Source organism: Belonocnema kinseyi, chromosome 6, assembly GCF_010883055.1.
Source record: "Belonocnema kinseyi isolate 2016_QV_RU_SX_M_011 chromosome 6, B_treatae_v1, whole genome shotgun sequence".
Taxonomy (NCBI): Eukaryota; Metazoa; Arthropoda; class Insecta; order Hymenoptera; family Cynipidae; genus Belonocnema; species Belonocnema kinseyi.
Genome location: NC_046662.1, coordinates 141486916 through 141500999, shown reverse-complemented (window position 1 = coordinate 141500999; position 14084 = coordinate 141486916). Strand labels below are relative to the sequence as shown.

The 14084-nt window shown below is 35.7% G+C and overlaps 1 protein-coding gene across 7 annotated transcripts in view; it reads left to right on the top strand.

Moving 5' to 3' along the window:
• The window catches only part of LOC117175710 (histidine protein methyltransferase 1 homolog), a 195262-nt gene that overhangs the window by 170292 nt on the left and 10886 nt on the right, over positions 1 to 14084 (top strand). For all 7 annotated transcript variants that reach the window (XM_033365477.1, XM_033365476.1, XM_033365475.1 and 4 more), the window contains 2 exons: positions 4186 to 4346; positions 8509 to 8759. In XM_033365477.1, the coding sequence (XP_033221368.1) occupies positions 4186 to 4346; positions 8509 to 8759 (412 nt within the window). The remainder of the gene's footprint in view (positions 1 to 4185; positions 4347 to 8508; positions 8760 to 14084) is intronic.

Genomic DNA, 14084 nt, shown 5'->3' with positions numbered 1-14084 from the left:
AGCTCCAAGGAGATTATGTTGAAAAATAAAAAAAAATTTACCCAAAAAAAATTGTTTTTATACTTCATTCTAAGGACTTATTGAACTACCCTCGTAATATCTCAATTTTCGTGATTTCACTTGAGTGGAACGTTGTGAGTGTAAATCCACTTTACCTCCACCGACTGATCTATTGACTTTTATTGGTTTTTGGTATGCTGGCTTTCACTTTGGCTTATTCAGCTGATACATTTAGCATGAAAAGCACACAAATAATGTAATGTAGATGTTAACAATTTGTCAAGATTTATTGAAAAAAGTTCATCATTAAAAAGAAAAGTAAACGATTTCAAGTAATTTGGGAAAAAGCTTTTCGACGTTGCTCTATGCATCTGTGCTGATTTTCAACATTGCAGATGATCAATAGATAAGAAAGTACCCATATTCGAACAGGTTTTTCTTTTTGTTCGTGGGGCCAAGATTAATTAAATATTATCTTGTTGATAATATTGAGACTTCATGTTCTTCCAACGTTTTAGAGGTGAAAACAATTTCATCAAAATCTGACTCAGCAATTAGTGACAAAGAAGAAGAGTATATTCCTTCAAAGAAATAAATATGAGCTCTTCTAATCAATCCCGGATTCTTCTTAAAAAAACTTCTCTTGTATCCTAAATATTTGGTGTCAGCTCTCTTACTACGGCACTTGTCTCATCTGCATTCAAAGATGCAAATATCTTTGAAGCTTCTCTAATTATAAATAAAAACAAAATCAGAAAAGAACGAAACAAAGTCCAAAAAGATCTAATAGAAGCAGCATGTAAGCATTAGACACCTTTAGGTCTGTACTCAATAGCTCAATCAAAGACGGTGCAAGACATCTTTTCGAAACTACTAAAAAATCTAGATACTTGCCGTGGAAGGACTTGAAAGTGGTCGATGATACCATTATGCGGGATGCTTTTTTCGCTTCCCCAGAGAACGTGCTCCTCAGCATGGTAACGGATCATACATCTCAGGTAAGACATATGCACTTAAAAAAATTTTTTTGCCAGACAGAATGACGCGAATGTATTGCGCACCTTCAAGATTCCTTAGCTTATCTTCAAAGCTAAATTAGATCACCTCCAATGCTTCGTAATCTGTCAATAAATGATCTCAAGGAAAGGCATTCTAGAAATGAAAATTTTCAACAGATTTCGAAATGATATTTCGTGCACTTTTCTGGCCACACCCAGGCAGTAGAACGCACGGACCATCTCGTGACGACGGCTTCTGAAAATGTTTGTGGAAGTCATTCAGAAGATGGATACATCAGGTCTATTTTAGAATCTAGGAAGAAAACTTTAGAATTTGAAATTAAAAAAAACATTTCACACAGTTCACATAGTTCTGCAGTATGGATAGATGGGACTAGGAAGGAACTGAAAATGCAGTTACCTCCACGTGTTAGGTTCTGTGTCACTATTAGGTAGGCAAAATACAGCACAAGTTAAATAAGAATATAAAATGTTTAATAGTTCTGCATTAAAATAATAGTACAAAACAATAATTCTTAAGTTGTCCGCTTCATCGTTCATAAATAAACATTTTTATCGATTCTTATTTCTTCTTGTTTAGTATCCCAAATTTTCAACTGTATGTCACGGTTCGTACGAATATAAGTTAGAATATAAAAAAAATTTCGGTAAGGTAAGAATCTGCTCACGTGAACCACATATCACATGGCCTTAAGGAGTGTCATATGTCCGCATTACGGCACTAATTAAGAATAAAAAGTTCAAAAATACTGATTTGCAATCGAATTTTACATTTTGTCATTATTATTGGCTAAAGATGAAATTTTAAAGAGATTTCACAGAATAAAAGATATTGGTCAACCAGGCAGAAATTGGGCAGGGTTATTAATGTTAGAAAAACTCAACTTTTGCCTACTATTATAATCCGCTATTTGAAAAACGTTTTTTTTTCAGCCAACTTTACTGGGAATGCCACAGAGCCGCATTCAGAAGGTGATATATATGAAGGATACTCTCGGATGCAAATACAAACGTCTGATCCGACAGATTTGGTCTTCCGAACCGTCGGCGAGGAACAAAGTATACGCAACGAACATGCTTGCCGTTCTGGTAATACTTTATTCGTTTGGAGTGGTTACGTGGACAAAGGATGAGCGCAAGTCCCACGATATCGGGTCACGAAAGCTTATGAACATAAACAAAATCATGCACTTTAAGTTTTCTGTTCCACGACTTTACATCTCACGCCGTCAAGGTTGTGGCGGAATACTGAATCTTCAATGTTGTCACAACAGGATTATTTTGGGTACAGAACATATAGTCACAAATGGACGAGATCATCTTCTTAAAATGATCAGGAAACACGAAGAAGTAGGCAAAGGACCGTTTATGTGCAAAGCAGTGGAGGAGGCTTCTGAAACACTTGGCAAGCGCAGGATCAGTTGGTGTTGTATAAGCTAGCGTTTGATTTCCCTAAATCACGCAGATTGAAGTTGGATACAAGGATTCCATTTTGTCGTGTCAAGAAGGTGTCATTTCCAATTTAGCATACCGTCATGACATTTGAAGCCAATACATTCCCTATCATAGTTACAGAACGGGTTGTACACACCCCCAACATCTAGAACACATGCTATTTAGTTCTCCAACTGATGTGGGAACGACCTACATCCAAAGGCACAATCCGGCACTAAGAGTGCTCTATTACTTTATCTGTCACTCTTATGGCATTAGCCCTAATACGGCTCTACCAAACGATCCTGAGGAAATAGAGTCAATTTTCGAAAATGAGAGGTGCCATCTATACTGGAACTTCGCATTTTCGAAAATTGTTTCTGTTGCGCACTAGAGGCCTGACATAGATCTTCTCTACTTCGAGAAACGACCCATGTTCATTATTGAATTTTCGGCAGCCGTCGACAAAAACATCATAGGCCAGGAGAACGTAATGAAAGAGGGTTATAAATACCTTATAAGAGAGTTTCGACAGTTGTGTCCGGAATATTCTGTTAAGCTGGTGGTCCTGATCATCGTTCTTCTTGGAGGTGCCAAGCTTTTACTGGTTAATAGACTAAGGTTGATGTTAATGATCAATAGAAAAGGCGTTAAAGAAAATATCGAAACTATTCTTGACAACACATTTTGAATGGACATGAGAAGAGCTGAAATCCGCCGAAATAGATGATATCCATGAAATTCCCAGATTTTCACATCCTTCTCCTAGGTGATAACTTTGTTTTTTAAGTTGGTACACGTAGGATATATAGCCCCAAATAGAGTACAGTTTACTAAGTGTACCCAAAATCTGTTTTTGTATTACAATTTTTTATTTTATTTCCACTTTTCGACACTGAGGAAACGATTAATGTATCTTCGAAATGAAATTTTCAAAAACATTTTATTGTCAGAAAACAGAAAATAATAAATTAATAAATTTTCTGAAGCTTAGCTCCTCACCTTTCACATGTTGCGTATTGTTTGCCGTGAATCCTCTTGCTACCCACATATTGAAGTGATTTTTGGTCCGAGTGTATGCATAAAAAATGTTGTGCATTTGTCAGTGTGAGTGTAAGTGCGGGTTGCCTTGTCTGACTGTATCCGAGGATTAACTTTAAAGGTGCTAGTTCTTTGCGTGTAATTTTGTGTTATTTTTGAATGTGCCACTAAGTTTGCATATTGTTATAATAAAAAGGAAGAAAATTCACTCTTCTACACCTTAACCCATCCTTTTCACTTACAGTTGCAATCTCTGACTCATCCTCACTCAAAGCATAAACTATATTCACACCCTTCACACATAAAACATGCCCCCCTTTCTCACGCACACTTACACAGTCAAAAATTACTCGTATTAGTGTGGTAGGTTAACCGTTTCGGGTCGAGTTAATGAATTTCTCATATTGTTGCATCAACTTAAAATTATTTCAATGGAAAGCGTTTTGCTATAAATAATCCATTTTTTAAATATAAATTTGGTACAGAATGTAAGGAATATTTTTGGAAGTGCATGTGATAGTTTAAAGCTATTTGTTATGAAAATAAGCCCTTCAGTCCCATAAATTTATTTGCAATCATATTAAATATATTGTGCGCTGCAACATTATATTAAATTAATTAAATATTTTTCTATATTGTTATCATTGCAAAGCTTGATATATCCAGATAAAAAATAATACATTTTTTTTAGGTGGACTAAAAGTTTGGGAGAGTACCCGCGATTTGGTAAGATATTTATTGGAACAAAAATATTCCTTTGAAAATAAAAAAGTCTTGGACTTAGGATGCGGAGCTGGTGTAATCGGTATTTTGTGCCTGATGAAAGGGTCCACAGTTCATTTCCAAGATTACGTAAGAGTTATTCCTACAGAACGACTCTGATACTGTCTGCAGGGGGACTCCAAGTTATGAAATCCTCTTACAGATAACTGGTGAAAGTCTGGGATCCGCCTGAAACTATTTTATTAGAAAATGTATATATCTTCGGATTGGACAAATCGATTAAAAGTTTGAAATGTGGATTTAGATCAATACGGATTGGAGAGGATTTGCAGAATTTTATGATTAAATTTTGCTCATGTGACACAGTGATTTTTTCGTTTTTATATTGATTGACTCAGATTAAAAAGTTTGGCAAGATAAACCTTGTATTCATACGAATCAGGGGGATAGTTTTCCTATAAAGGTCTGTAGAATAAATGTGTCAATGGATTTGACCGCGACCCAGTGGCGGCGCTGGCTGTACTTTTAGGCCGATAGTTACTAAAATGCATAGAAAAAATACCAATTGAATTTACATTAATTGTTATGATACGTTTTTTCGCGTAAATTTATCTTGAAAAATATGTTGTGGCATATTATACATATTATACATGTTACTAATAACACCGGCCCACAAAAAAAAGTTTCCTGCACGAAAAGGTATCTAGACTACCTTTATGGATTTTGAGATGCTGAATCCGAATATGGTCTCAGAATTTGTCTGACACATCTCAGTTTTCCCCTAGATTCAAAAAGTAAGTAAAAGCCTAGGGATTTTCTAGTCACACAGGCTATACAAAAAATTTGACTGCACGAGACAAGTGATTAGGTTACCCTTATGGATTTTGAGCTGCTGAATCCAAATCTGGTCTCAGAATTTGTCCTGCACTCCTCAGTTTTCCCCTAGATGCAGAAAAGAGGGGGGAAACTAGGGCTATTCTGGACATCATTTTGATAATACCAGTATGCAGAAAAATGAGCGTACTGGTGTCATATTCTTATGTGTTGCGACTCCTTAAGATCGAATTCAAACACAAAAATTCCCCAGTGTGCTTACCGTTTCCCCTAGCTAGGATAAATCTACGGAAATTGAATGTCTTGCGCATGTTATACTGACTTTCGAAGCAAAAAATAAGAAAAATGCTATTTCCTCCGCAGTTTTGCGTTCTCGATATAAATTTGGCCACTAAAATTTTCGAGATTTTACCATTTTCTCCCTAGATGCGAAAAGTAGGGCAAGGCCTAGGGATTTTCTGGTCACACAAGCATAACAAATATTTGCCTGCGCGAAACAAGTGACTAGGCTACCCTCATGGATTTTGAGCCGCTGAATCAAAATCTGGCCTCAGAACTTCTCGTTTACGTCTCAGTTTTCCCCTAGATGCAGAAAATGGCAAAAACCTAGGAATATTCTGGACGTTATTTTGATAATACCAGTATATGCGAAAATAGACGGATGTTATATTCATAATTGCCGCGACTTATAGAGACTTCATTTGTACATAGAAATTCTATAGTGTGCCTTTCGTTTCCCCCAGCTTGGGTAATTCTAGGGAAATCGAAGGTCTTTCTCATATTATATAGATTTGTACGGTAAAAAATAACAAACACTCCATATGCTTTGCAGGTTTGCGTGCTAAATCTAAATATGAACCCCACATTTTTTGGGCTTGTTCCAATTTGTCTCTAGATGCTAAATGTAGTGAAAATCCAAGGGAAGTTCTGGTCACACAGGCCCACCAAAAAAAAAAGTTGTCTGCATGGGGCAAGTGACTGATTTCGCACGCAAAACTGTAAAGTATATTAGGTTTTTGTTATTTTTTCCCGTGTAAATCTATATAATCTGAGAAAGCCCTTCAATTTTCCTAGAATTACCTAAGCTAGGAGAAATAGAAGGCACACTGAAGAATTTCTGTGTACAAATTAAGTTTCTAAAAGTAGTTGCACCTAAGAATATAATATCGATGTGCCTATTTTCACGTATACTGGTATTCTCAAATTAACGTGCATGTTGTCCCTAGGGTTTTCCTTATTTTCTTTATCTAGGGGGAAACTGAGACGCGTAAGGTAAATTCTAAAGCCAGATTTGGATTCAGCAGCTCAAAATCCATAAGGGTAGCCTAGTCACTTGTCTCGTGCATACAAAATTTTTTGTATGGCCTGTGTGACCAGAAATCCCTGAACTTTTCCCTACCTGTTGCATCTAGTGGTAAACTGAGACGCGTTGGAGAAATTATGAGGCCAGATTTGGATTCAGCGGCTCAAAATCCATGAGGGTAGCATAGTCACTTGTCTCATTTAGACAAATTTTTTGTATGGCCTGTGTGACGAGAAAATCCCTAGGCCTTTCCCTACTTTTGTCATCTAGGGAAAAACTGAGACGTGTATGACAAATTCTGAGGCCATATTCGGATTTAGTGGCTCAAAATCCATAAGGATAGCCTAGTCGCTTGTGGCGTGCAGACAACTTTTTTTTGGCCTGTCTAATTTTCCTTAAGAAATGTTTAACTGTATATATTCGATAAACGTTCAATCGGATAAATCAAGTAAAAGTTATGTATTATAGAAAATATAAAGCATCAAAAACATGTGGCCACTGTATCTTGACAACCCGCTATACCAGACGCTTACAGATTTCAACCAGGTCCACTAAACCTGCAATTTAGTGGAGTTTAGATAATGATTGGGGGCAACAAACTTTTAGGCGGGTACACTTGGCGAATTTTGCCCCATATATTCAGCTGAAATAAAAAATTTCTCTAATAGTGCAGCACTTTTTTATAAATTATTTTCAAAGTACACAAAAAGTTTTCGATTATCAAAAACAGTTGTGACTAATTGAAACTATTTTCAAATTTTTGTATCACAAATTAAATTGAATGTTTTAATTATATTATTGCTGATCCATGTTATAAATAATGTGGGTTGAAAAAACCATTTTAAATGCATATGTTTACTCACTACCTCGCTGAAATAAAAAAATTCTTACAGTGCAACACCTTTTTGTCGATTATTTGTCAAGTACACAAAAAAGATTTGGATCATTAAAAAAATTATAATGGCTTTAAACTGTTTTCAAATTTTTCTATAACAACTTTAATAAATTGTTTGATTAATATTAAATGAAAAAGCTGAAAAATATTTAAGATAAAAATATGTACAATTACCATAACCGATACATCCTTTTCAAGTATCTGATGCTCAATAAGAATATCATTGCAACGAAAATTCTTTGTATAAATGACATAGCTTTAATTCAAAATTAGCTCTGAAAATAGCACTTTGCCAGATATTTATTATAAGCTTATAATTACTCGGAGCAATTCACGTAAACAGAATCGCACACAAAAAGCTCACACTTTTGCACCATTATTCCCGTTCTTCGCAAAGAAACCTTGATAAATGTGCAGTCTAAAAGCATTAAAAATTAACCCTCAAGCAAACAAAAAATTTATTATATTTGAATAATTTTCGCCATAAAAGTATAGCTGGCGCCGCGAAGTGATTGAAATTAAAACACAGAGATTCAGGAATCCTAATTGGAAATCTTTTGTATTAACGAAGGTATTGAGAATGAGTGAAGAGTAGATCCTCATAAACCGCGAATTCATTTTGATTATACTCATGGGCTTAAAAGGAATTATACGTGAAAAGAATTTTTTGTACATTCAGGTGGATATGGGACACGAAATGAACGTAGTTGAAAAGTGGGGTTGGATTGAATTTTTATTGCATTGGCGAGACAGAAATGGCATTTAATATACAGCGTCGCAGGCGTGAGATTGAATTTCCGAACCGAGCAGAATTCCTATCTAAAACTTTCGCCAGGTATGCCAAATGCAAGCTTATTGAAATCCTTATTATGTAACATTAATAAAAAATATAAATTCCTTTAATTGGCAATTTAACGTCGTTTTGCATTTAAACATTTCAATATTGATACTTTAAGGAGGATCAACCAATGGACAGAATTTCAATCAAAAAAGCTGTTTATAGAAGTAGGCAAAATAAAACAAAGATTAAATTCATTGAATGTTGTAAGAGGCAGTACTATATTTCTCAGGAAAAATTAGTTTGGAGCAAAATTTTTTACGTAGCAACGTTTATTTGCTTTTAATAAATTCTTTAGTTTGAGGTTATGTGAATGGATCGTCCCTCGTTAAGTTTCTCCTCCAGTCAATTTCAGACTCGCTCATTTTTTTGTAATTTTTGTCATATATATTGTTGCTAAATTCATAATATTTGTTTTAAGAATGTAGAGGTTATTAGGTTCGTCACAATACCGAATGTGATTTTAAATTTGGGCAAAGCAGCACTTGCAGAGAAAAAAAACAGATTTTATTCAGGAGATTGGAAATCTTTTACTTCGCTAATGTCGAACGATGTTGATGATGCGAAAGAAAAATATGACTATATATTCACCAGCGAGACCATTTATAATCCAGATAACCATAAGAAGCTCTACAATGTTTTCAAGCAAAGATTAAAGTCCAATGGTTTTGGGTAAGTTTTAGTTATGACAAAATACACCTTTATTAGTAGATATTTAATTTCAGAAAAAGCTGAGAATGGCCTTTTTGGTATCGGAAATACAAAAAAAGTACTACTACTAAAAAAACGAAGGAAAGTGAAAAATTATCAGAAGTTGTAACGATTTCTGGATATTCTAACGATTCCTGACGAGTCTGACTATTCCTCGCTATATATAAATTCACTTTACTGTCAGGTATTTTATCGGTCCCTGAAAATTTGCCAGAAATTCCCTGGCTTTGGGAGCAGTAAACTTAAACATACGGTATACACATAGATATCGACTGGGTGAGAAAAAATTGTATATACTTGTAACCGTCAAAATTCGCGAATATAAAATTCCTAACTCAAATTATGAACAGTTTTTGCGCTGCGACGATTTAAAAGTCAGATTTTGGTACATATTTTACCTGTGGAGTGGAATATATCATAGACCTTTTTTCTACCTTTTGCATTGTCCTCGTGCAAGTTTATTCAGAAAGAGAATTGCACGGATTAACAATGCGATGGATTCACGTTGGAATTAATAAGCGCTGAGCATTCGGGTGATGTGCTAAGCGTTTAGACAACGCGCAAACCGTTCATATAATTGCATGTTATCGAGTTTCAAACGCGAAATGCGATTTCTATTATCAAGAAGCGTTTGGTTGTCTGAATCGGTGATAAAAATAGCTAATTCACAAACGCATGACAAATGTTACTTTCTTTTGAAAAATTGCATCCTAAGTTCGTCGCAAAGCGCTGCAGTTGAATGGCCAGACAAAAAAATCGATACTCAGCGTTGCAATTTGACACTGATCAACATGTCAAACACTGTGAAGCAGCTTTTACAGAATTCTGCTTTTGTGCCAACGCTATCATCCTACCTTCAACACTAAGCGTTTAATAAAAGCACTTAAATAACAATATAAACTCCCAGCGTTGCTGTTTAGCTTTGATTTGCCTATTTTAATCACGCAGTTTAAAACACCTTATAATACATGCTTATCACGTTCTAAAGGTCCCAATTTAACTTCAACTCTAAGCGTTCAAGCAAGCATCCAGACAACAAAATCAACTCCCAGCATTGCTGTTTCGCTTGGATTAGCCAGTTTAAGGCAATTAGTCTAAAACACCTCATAAACAGAAACGCTGGGAGTTGAGTTTGTTACCTGGGTGATTTCTTAAACGCTTAGCGTTGGAGTTAAAGTGGGAGTACATGCCTGAAATAGGCTAATCCGACCCAAACAGCAACGCTGGTAGTTTATTTGGTTTTCTGAGTACTTTTATTAAACGCTCAGCGCTTAATGTAAGATGAAAGCGTTGGCACAAACGTAGGATTTTGTGAAAGGCGCTTTAGACTACTTAACATAAACTGGTTGATCAGTGCCAAATTGTAACCCTTGGTATCGATTATTTAGTCTGGCCATTCAACTTGAAAGCTTTTCGACGAACTTAGAAGGCAATCTTTCAAATGAACGTAATGTTTGTCATGCGTTTGTGAATTAGCTATTTTTATCACTGATTCAGATAACCAAACGCCTCTTGATAATAGAAATCGAATTTCGCGTTTTAAACTCGATAACATACAATAGTATAAACGCTTAGCGCTTTGAACGACAGCAATGCAAAGGGTAGAAAAAATTCTGTGATACATTCCACTTCACAGGTAAAAATATATACCAATATATGACTTTTAAATCGCCGCAGCGCAAAAACTGTTCATAATTTGAGTTTTTGCCATAAGGATATTTTTATCAGGAAAGCATTAACTAAAAAATATCAAAAACTTTGAAAATTCTACCGGGACCTTTTTTCCATGTATTTGGTGCGAGGTCCTTTAAAAATTTTAATTTATGTAATCTAATCCGGCATATCTGAATTATGATAAGGTCTTGAGCGATCGACGACCATAAACTACCAGATAAGTCAGCTGTAAAGAATTTAAGTTTTAAAATTAGAATAAATATAATGATAGTAAGAGATATTTCGGGATTCACTCGTGTAAAAAAACGACGAATTTTTCCGACAGTTCGTGAACATTGCAGTTCACTCCTTCAGGGTTGACCTGAGACTGAGGTATCAGGTTATGTTGCTTTTATGTATGCTCTCTACGATGCCTGTAATTGGCCAGAGCGCCCCACCGTGGGGACTGGTCGAACCTGATTGGCCAATCAAGTCTTTTTCTTTAAATCCGGTAGAACGGAAAGCCAAATCGGATTGGTATTATATCCATTGTCCCTATTAATGTTATTAGGGTATTTAAGTTTTTGATTGCTTCTCTATATTTTCTTGGAAAGATATTGTGTGTTTTTGCAATTACTGTTGCTTTGTCAAATAAAATGTTATGTCTTGTTTCGATATGATGTTCAGCCAGTTCTGATTGCGTTAAATGTTTTAGCCTGACTTTACTGTCATGTTCCTTTATATGTTGGCTTACCGCTCTCACGGTTTCTCCAAAATAGACTTTGCCACAAGAACAAGGGATTTTATATACTCCAGGATCACTTGGGGGTGTATCTTTGTCTTTAGGGTTATTTAGTAGTTCTCCTATTTTCGCAGGTGGTTTAAATATGGTTTAGATGTTGTGTTTGTTGAGAATTCTTCTTATTTGTTCTGTGACACCTTGGATGTAGAGTAGGGTGGTGGTCATTTTTCTCTCTTTCTTTCGTAGGTTGTGTTGACTTGTTTTTTCGAGTGTATTTTCGTATTGCTTCATCAATTTATTTGTTTATGTAATCGTTCTGTATTAGGATTTGTTTAACGTTTTGTAATTCTTTTGATAAGTTATCTTTATTTTTATGGAGACAGCTCTGTATACAAGGGAGTTTAAGACAGATTGTTTTTGAGATGACTGATGGTGCGAGGAGGCATTTAGGTATCTCTTTGTGTGTTCGTGGGTTTTCTGTAAACTTTATGTCCTAATGCGTTATCAGATCTTTTGTAAATAAATACGTCCAAGAAAGGCAATTTTCTGTTTTGTTCTATTTCCATGGTGAACTGGATATTAGGATGTAATCGATTGATGAAATCGAAGAACTTATTTAGTTCTTCTCGTCCATGTCGCCAGATGACAAAAGTGTCACCAACGTAACGGAACCAAAATTCCGGTTTAAGCTTGGTTCGGTTGAAGATTTTAGTTTCTAGATGTTCCATAAAGATATTGTCTATTACAGGTGAGATTGGGGATCCTATTGCTGCCCCTGACGTTTGTTCGTAGAATTGGTTATTGAACGAGAAGTAAATATTATTGAGACAGTGTTCTATCAAAGGTGCGAGCTTGGAAGAAAAGTTTGTAAAAGATTTAATAATATCAATTTTATCAGAGATTGGTACTTTCGTAAAGAGAGATACTGCGTCGAAACTCACTATGATATCTCGGGGTTAAATGTGGATCTGTTGTATCTTTTTGATAAAGTCAAATGAGTTTTGGATGTAAGTGATGGAGTTTCCTGAAAAAGGATTTAGTTTTGTAGCCAAGAAGCGTGCTAGGTTGTGAGTATGTGAGTTTATTGCGCTGACGATCGGTCTGAGTGGAATTTTATCTTTGTGGATTTTCGGGAGCCCATAGAGTCTTGGAGAGATAGGATTAGTAGGTATCAATTTCGATTTTTTTTGACTATCAAGTTTAGAGTCTTAGTGAAGGATTTTTGTTTTACTGACTATTGTTTTTGTAGGGTCCTTTTTAAGTTTTGTGTATGTATCGTCAGTTAGAAGGTATATAATAAAGGTATATGATGTTTACTCTCTAAATGCTCCTAGGGAAATTGAGTCAATTGTCGAGAATGGGAAGTGCCGCATATACTGGAACTTTATATTCTCGACAATTGTTTCTGTTGCTCACTCGAGGCCTGACATGGTTCTTCTTGACTTCGAGAAGCGAACCATGTTCGTTATCGAATTTTCGGCACCAGCTGACAAAAACATCATAGCCAAGGAGAATGAAAAGAAAGAGAGGTATCGAGACCTTATAAAGGAGTTGCAACAATTGTACCCGGAATATTCTGTTAAACTGATCGTCCTTATCCTCGGCGCTCTTGGGGGTGCCGTCATTTACAAAGTTTTAAAGTAGTGTACAATGTGAAAAAAAACAAGATATTACGCGGAGAAAAATGGTAATCGATTTAAATTATTTATTTAATAATTATTTTATTGATATTCTTGTTAACAGTTCGTGTATTTTACATTTACAAAACGTCGTATAATAATAAATAATTAGAAAAAGGCAGATTCAAATTTGGTACTTTACCTTTTCTGAACTTTAGCTTATGAGGATGGCTTTTTCATCGAGTTTCAACTTGTCGGTTTAGCGCAGTGGTTAGCACTCCAGACTGCTAGGCGATAGATTTAGGGATAGATTATGTAGTTTCGATACCCCGTAGCGTTAGAAATTGTATTTGTAATATAATGTTTAAAAATGTAATATATGTATTCACTCTAAACAGGACTATTAATATCTACAGACAAAATAGTCGTAATCAATTAATATTTATTTTTTAAATAACTTTTTTGTCATATGGTTAGAGTACAGCAGTACGGTACTAGTTAGCACTGACGCAGTACTGCCGCCCATGGTGCATTTCCTATTGGAATAGTACTATGCAGGTAGCGATATCCAGTGCTGGCCCAACACTGAAAGCCCAGTACAAAATAGTGTTATCATCCCAGAGATATGCCAGTACAGGTGCCAGCACTGGCAAAGAAAAAAACCAAGAGGGTTTTCATGGTGGGAACCATGAGGGATCCATGAGGGAAGCCCAGGTTGCGCCCCTATGGATCAGCATGTCATTTCCATAAGGAGCCACGTCTGGATTGCCCTCATGGATTCTAAAATGGGCAATCCATGTGGACCCTGACGGGGGCCCCTCCATTTTTCCACACGGGTATATATACATACACACATACATACACACACATGTATACATATATATATAATGTTTCTCGTAAACAGAATCAGATACGTCAAAACGTACAACATTTTTAGAATTACATTCCGAATTATACATTACATGCACATTAATAATGAAATATAGGTAACAGGAATATTTATGAATAAACATAAATATTGTAAAGCATTTCCCAGCTAGGTGATGGACAAAGTGGGGCGCAACGTACAAAGTGGTTTGAATCTAAATAAAAAAAAGAAATAAAATTCAGAAGTTTAACTCATGCTTACATTGTTAATTTGTCCTTTGTCAGCCACTGAATAGGTCAGGTCAGGTGAATAGGTGCAATCTCCCAAACCCATGTTTCGAGAAACAACCCCAGAGATGCACTTTTACCGGATGTTTTACAGTCCGCTGCACTAATCTTGAGGTT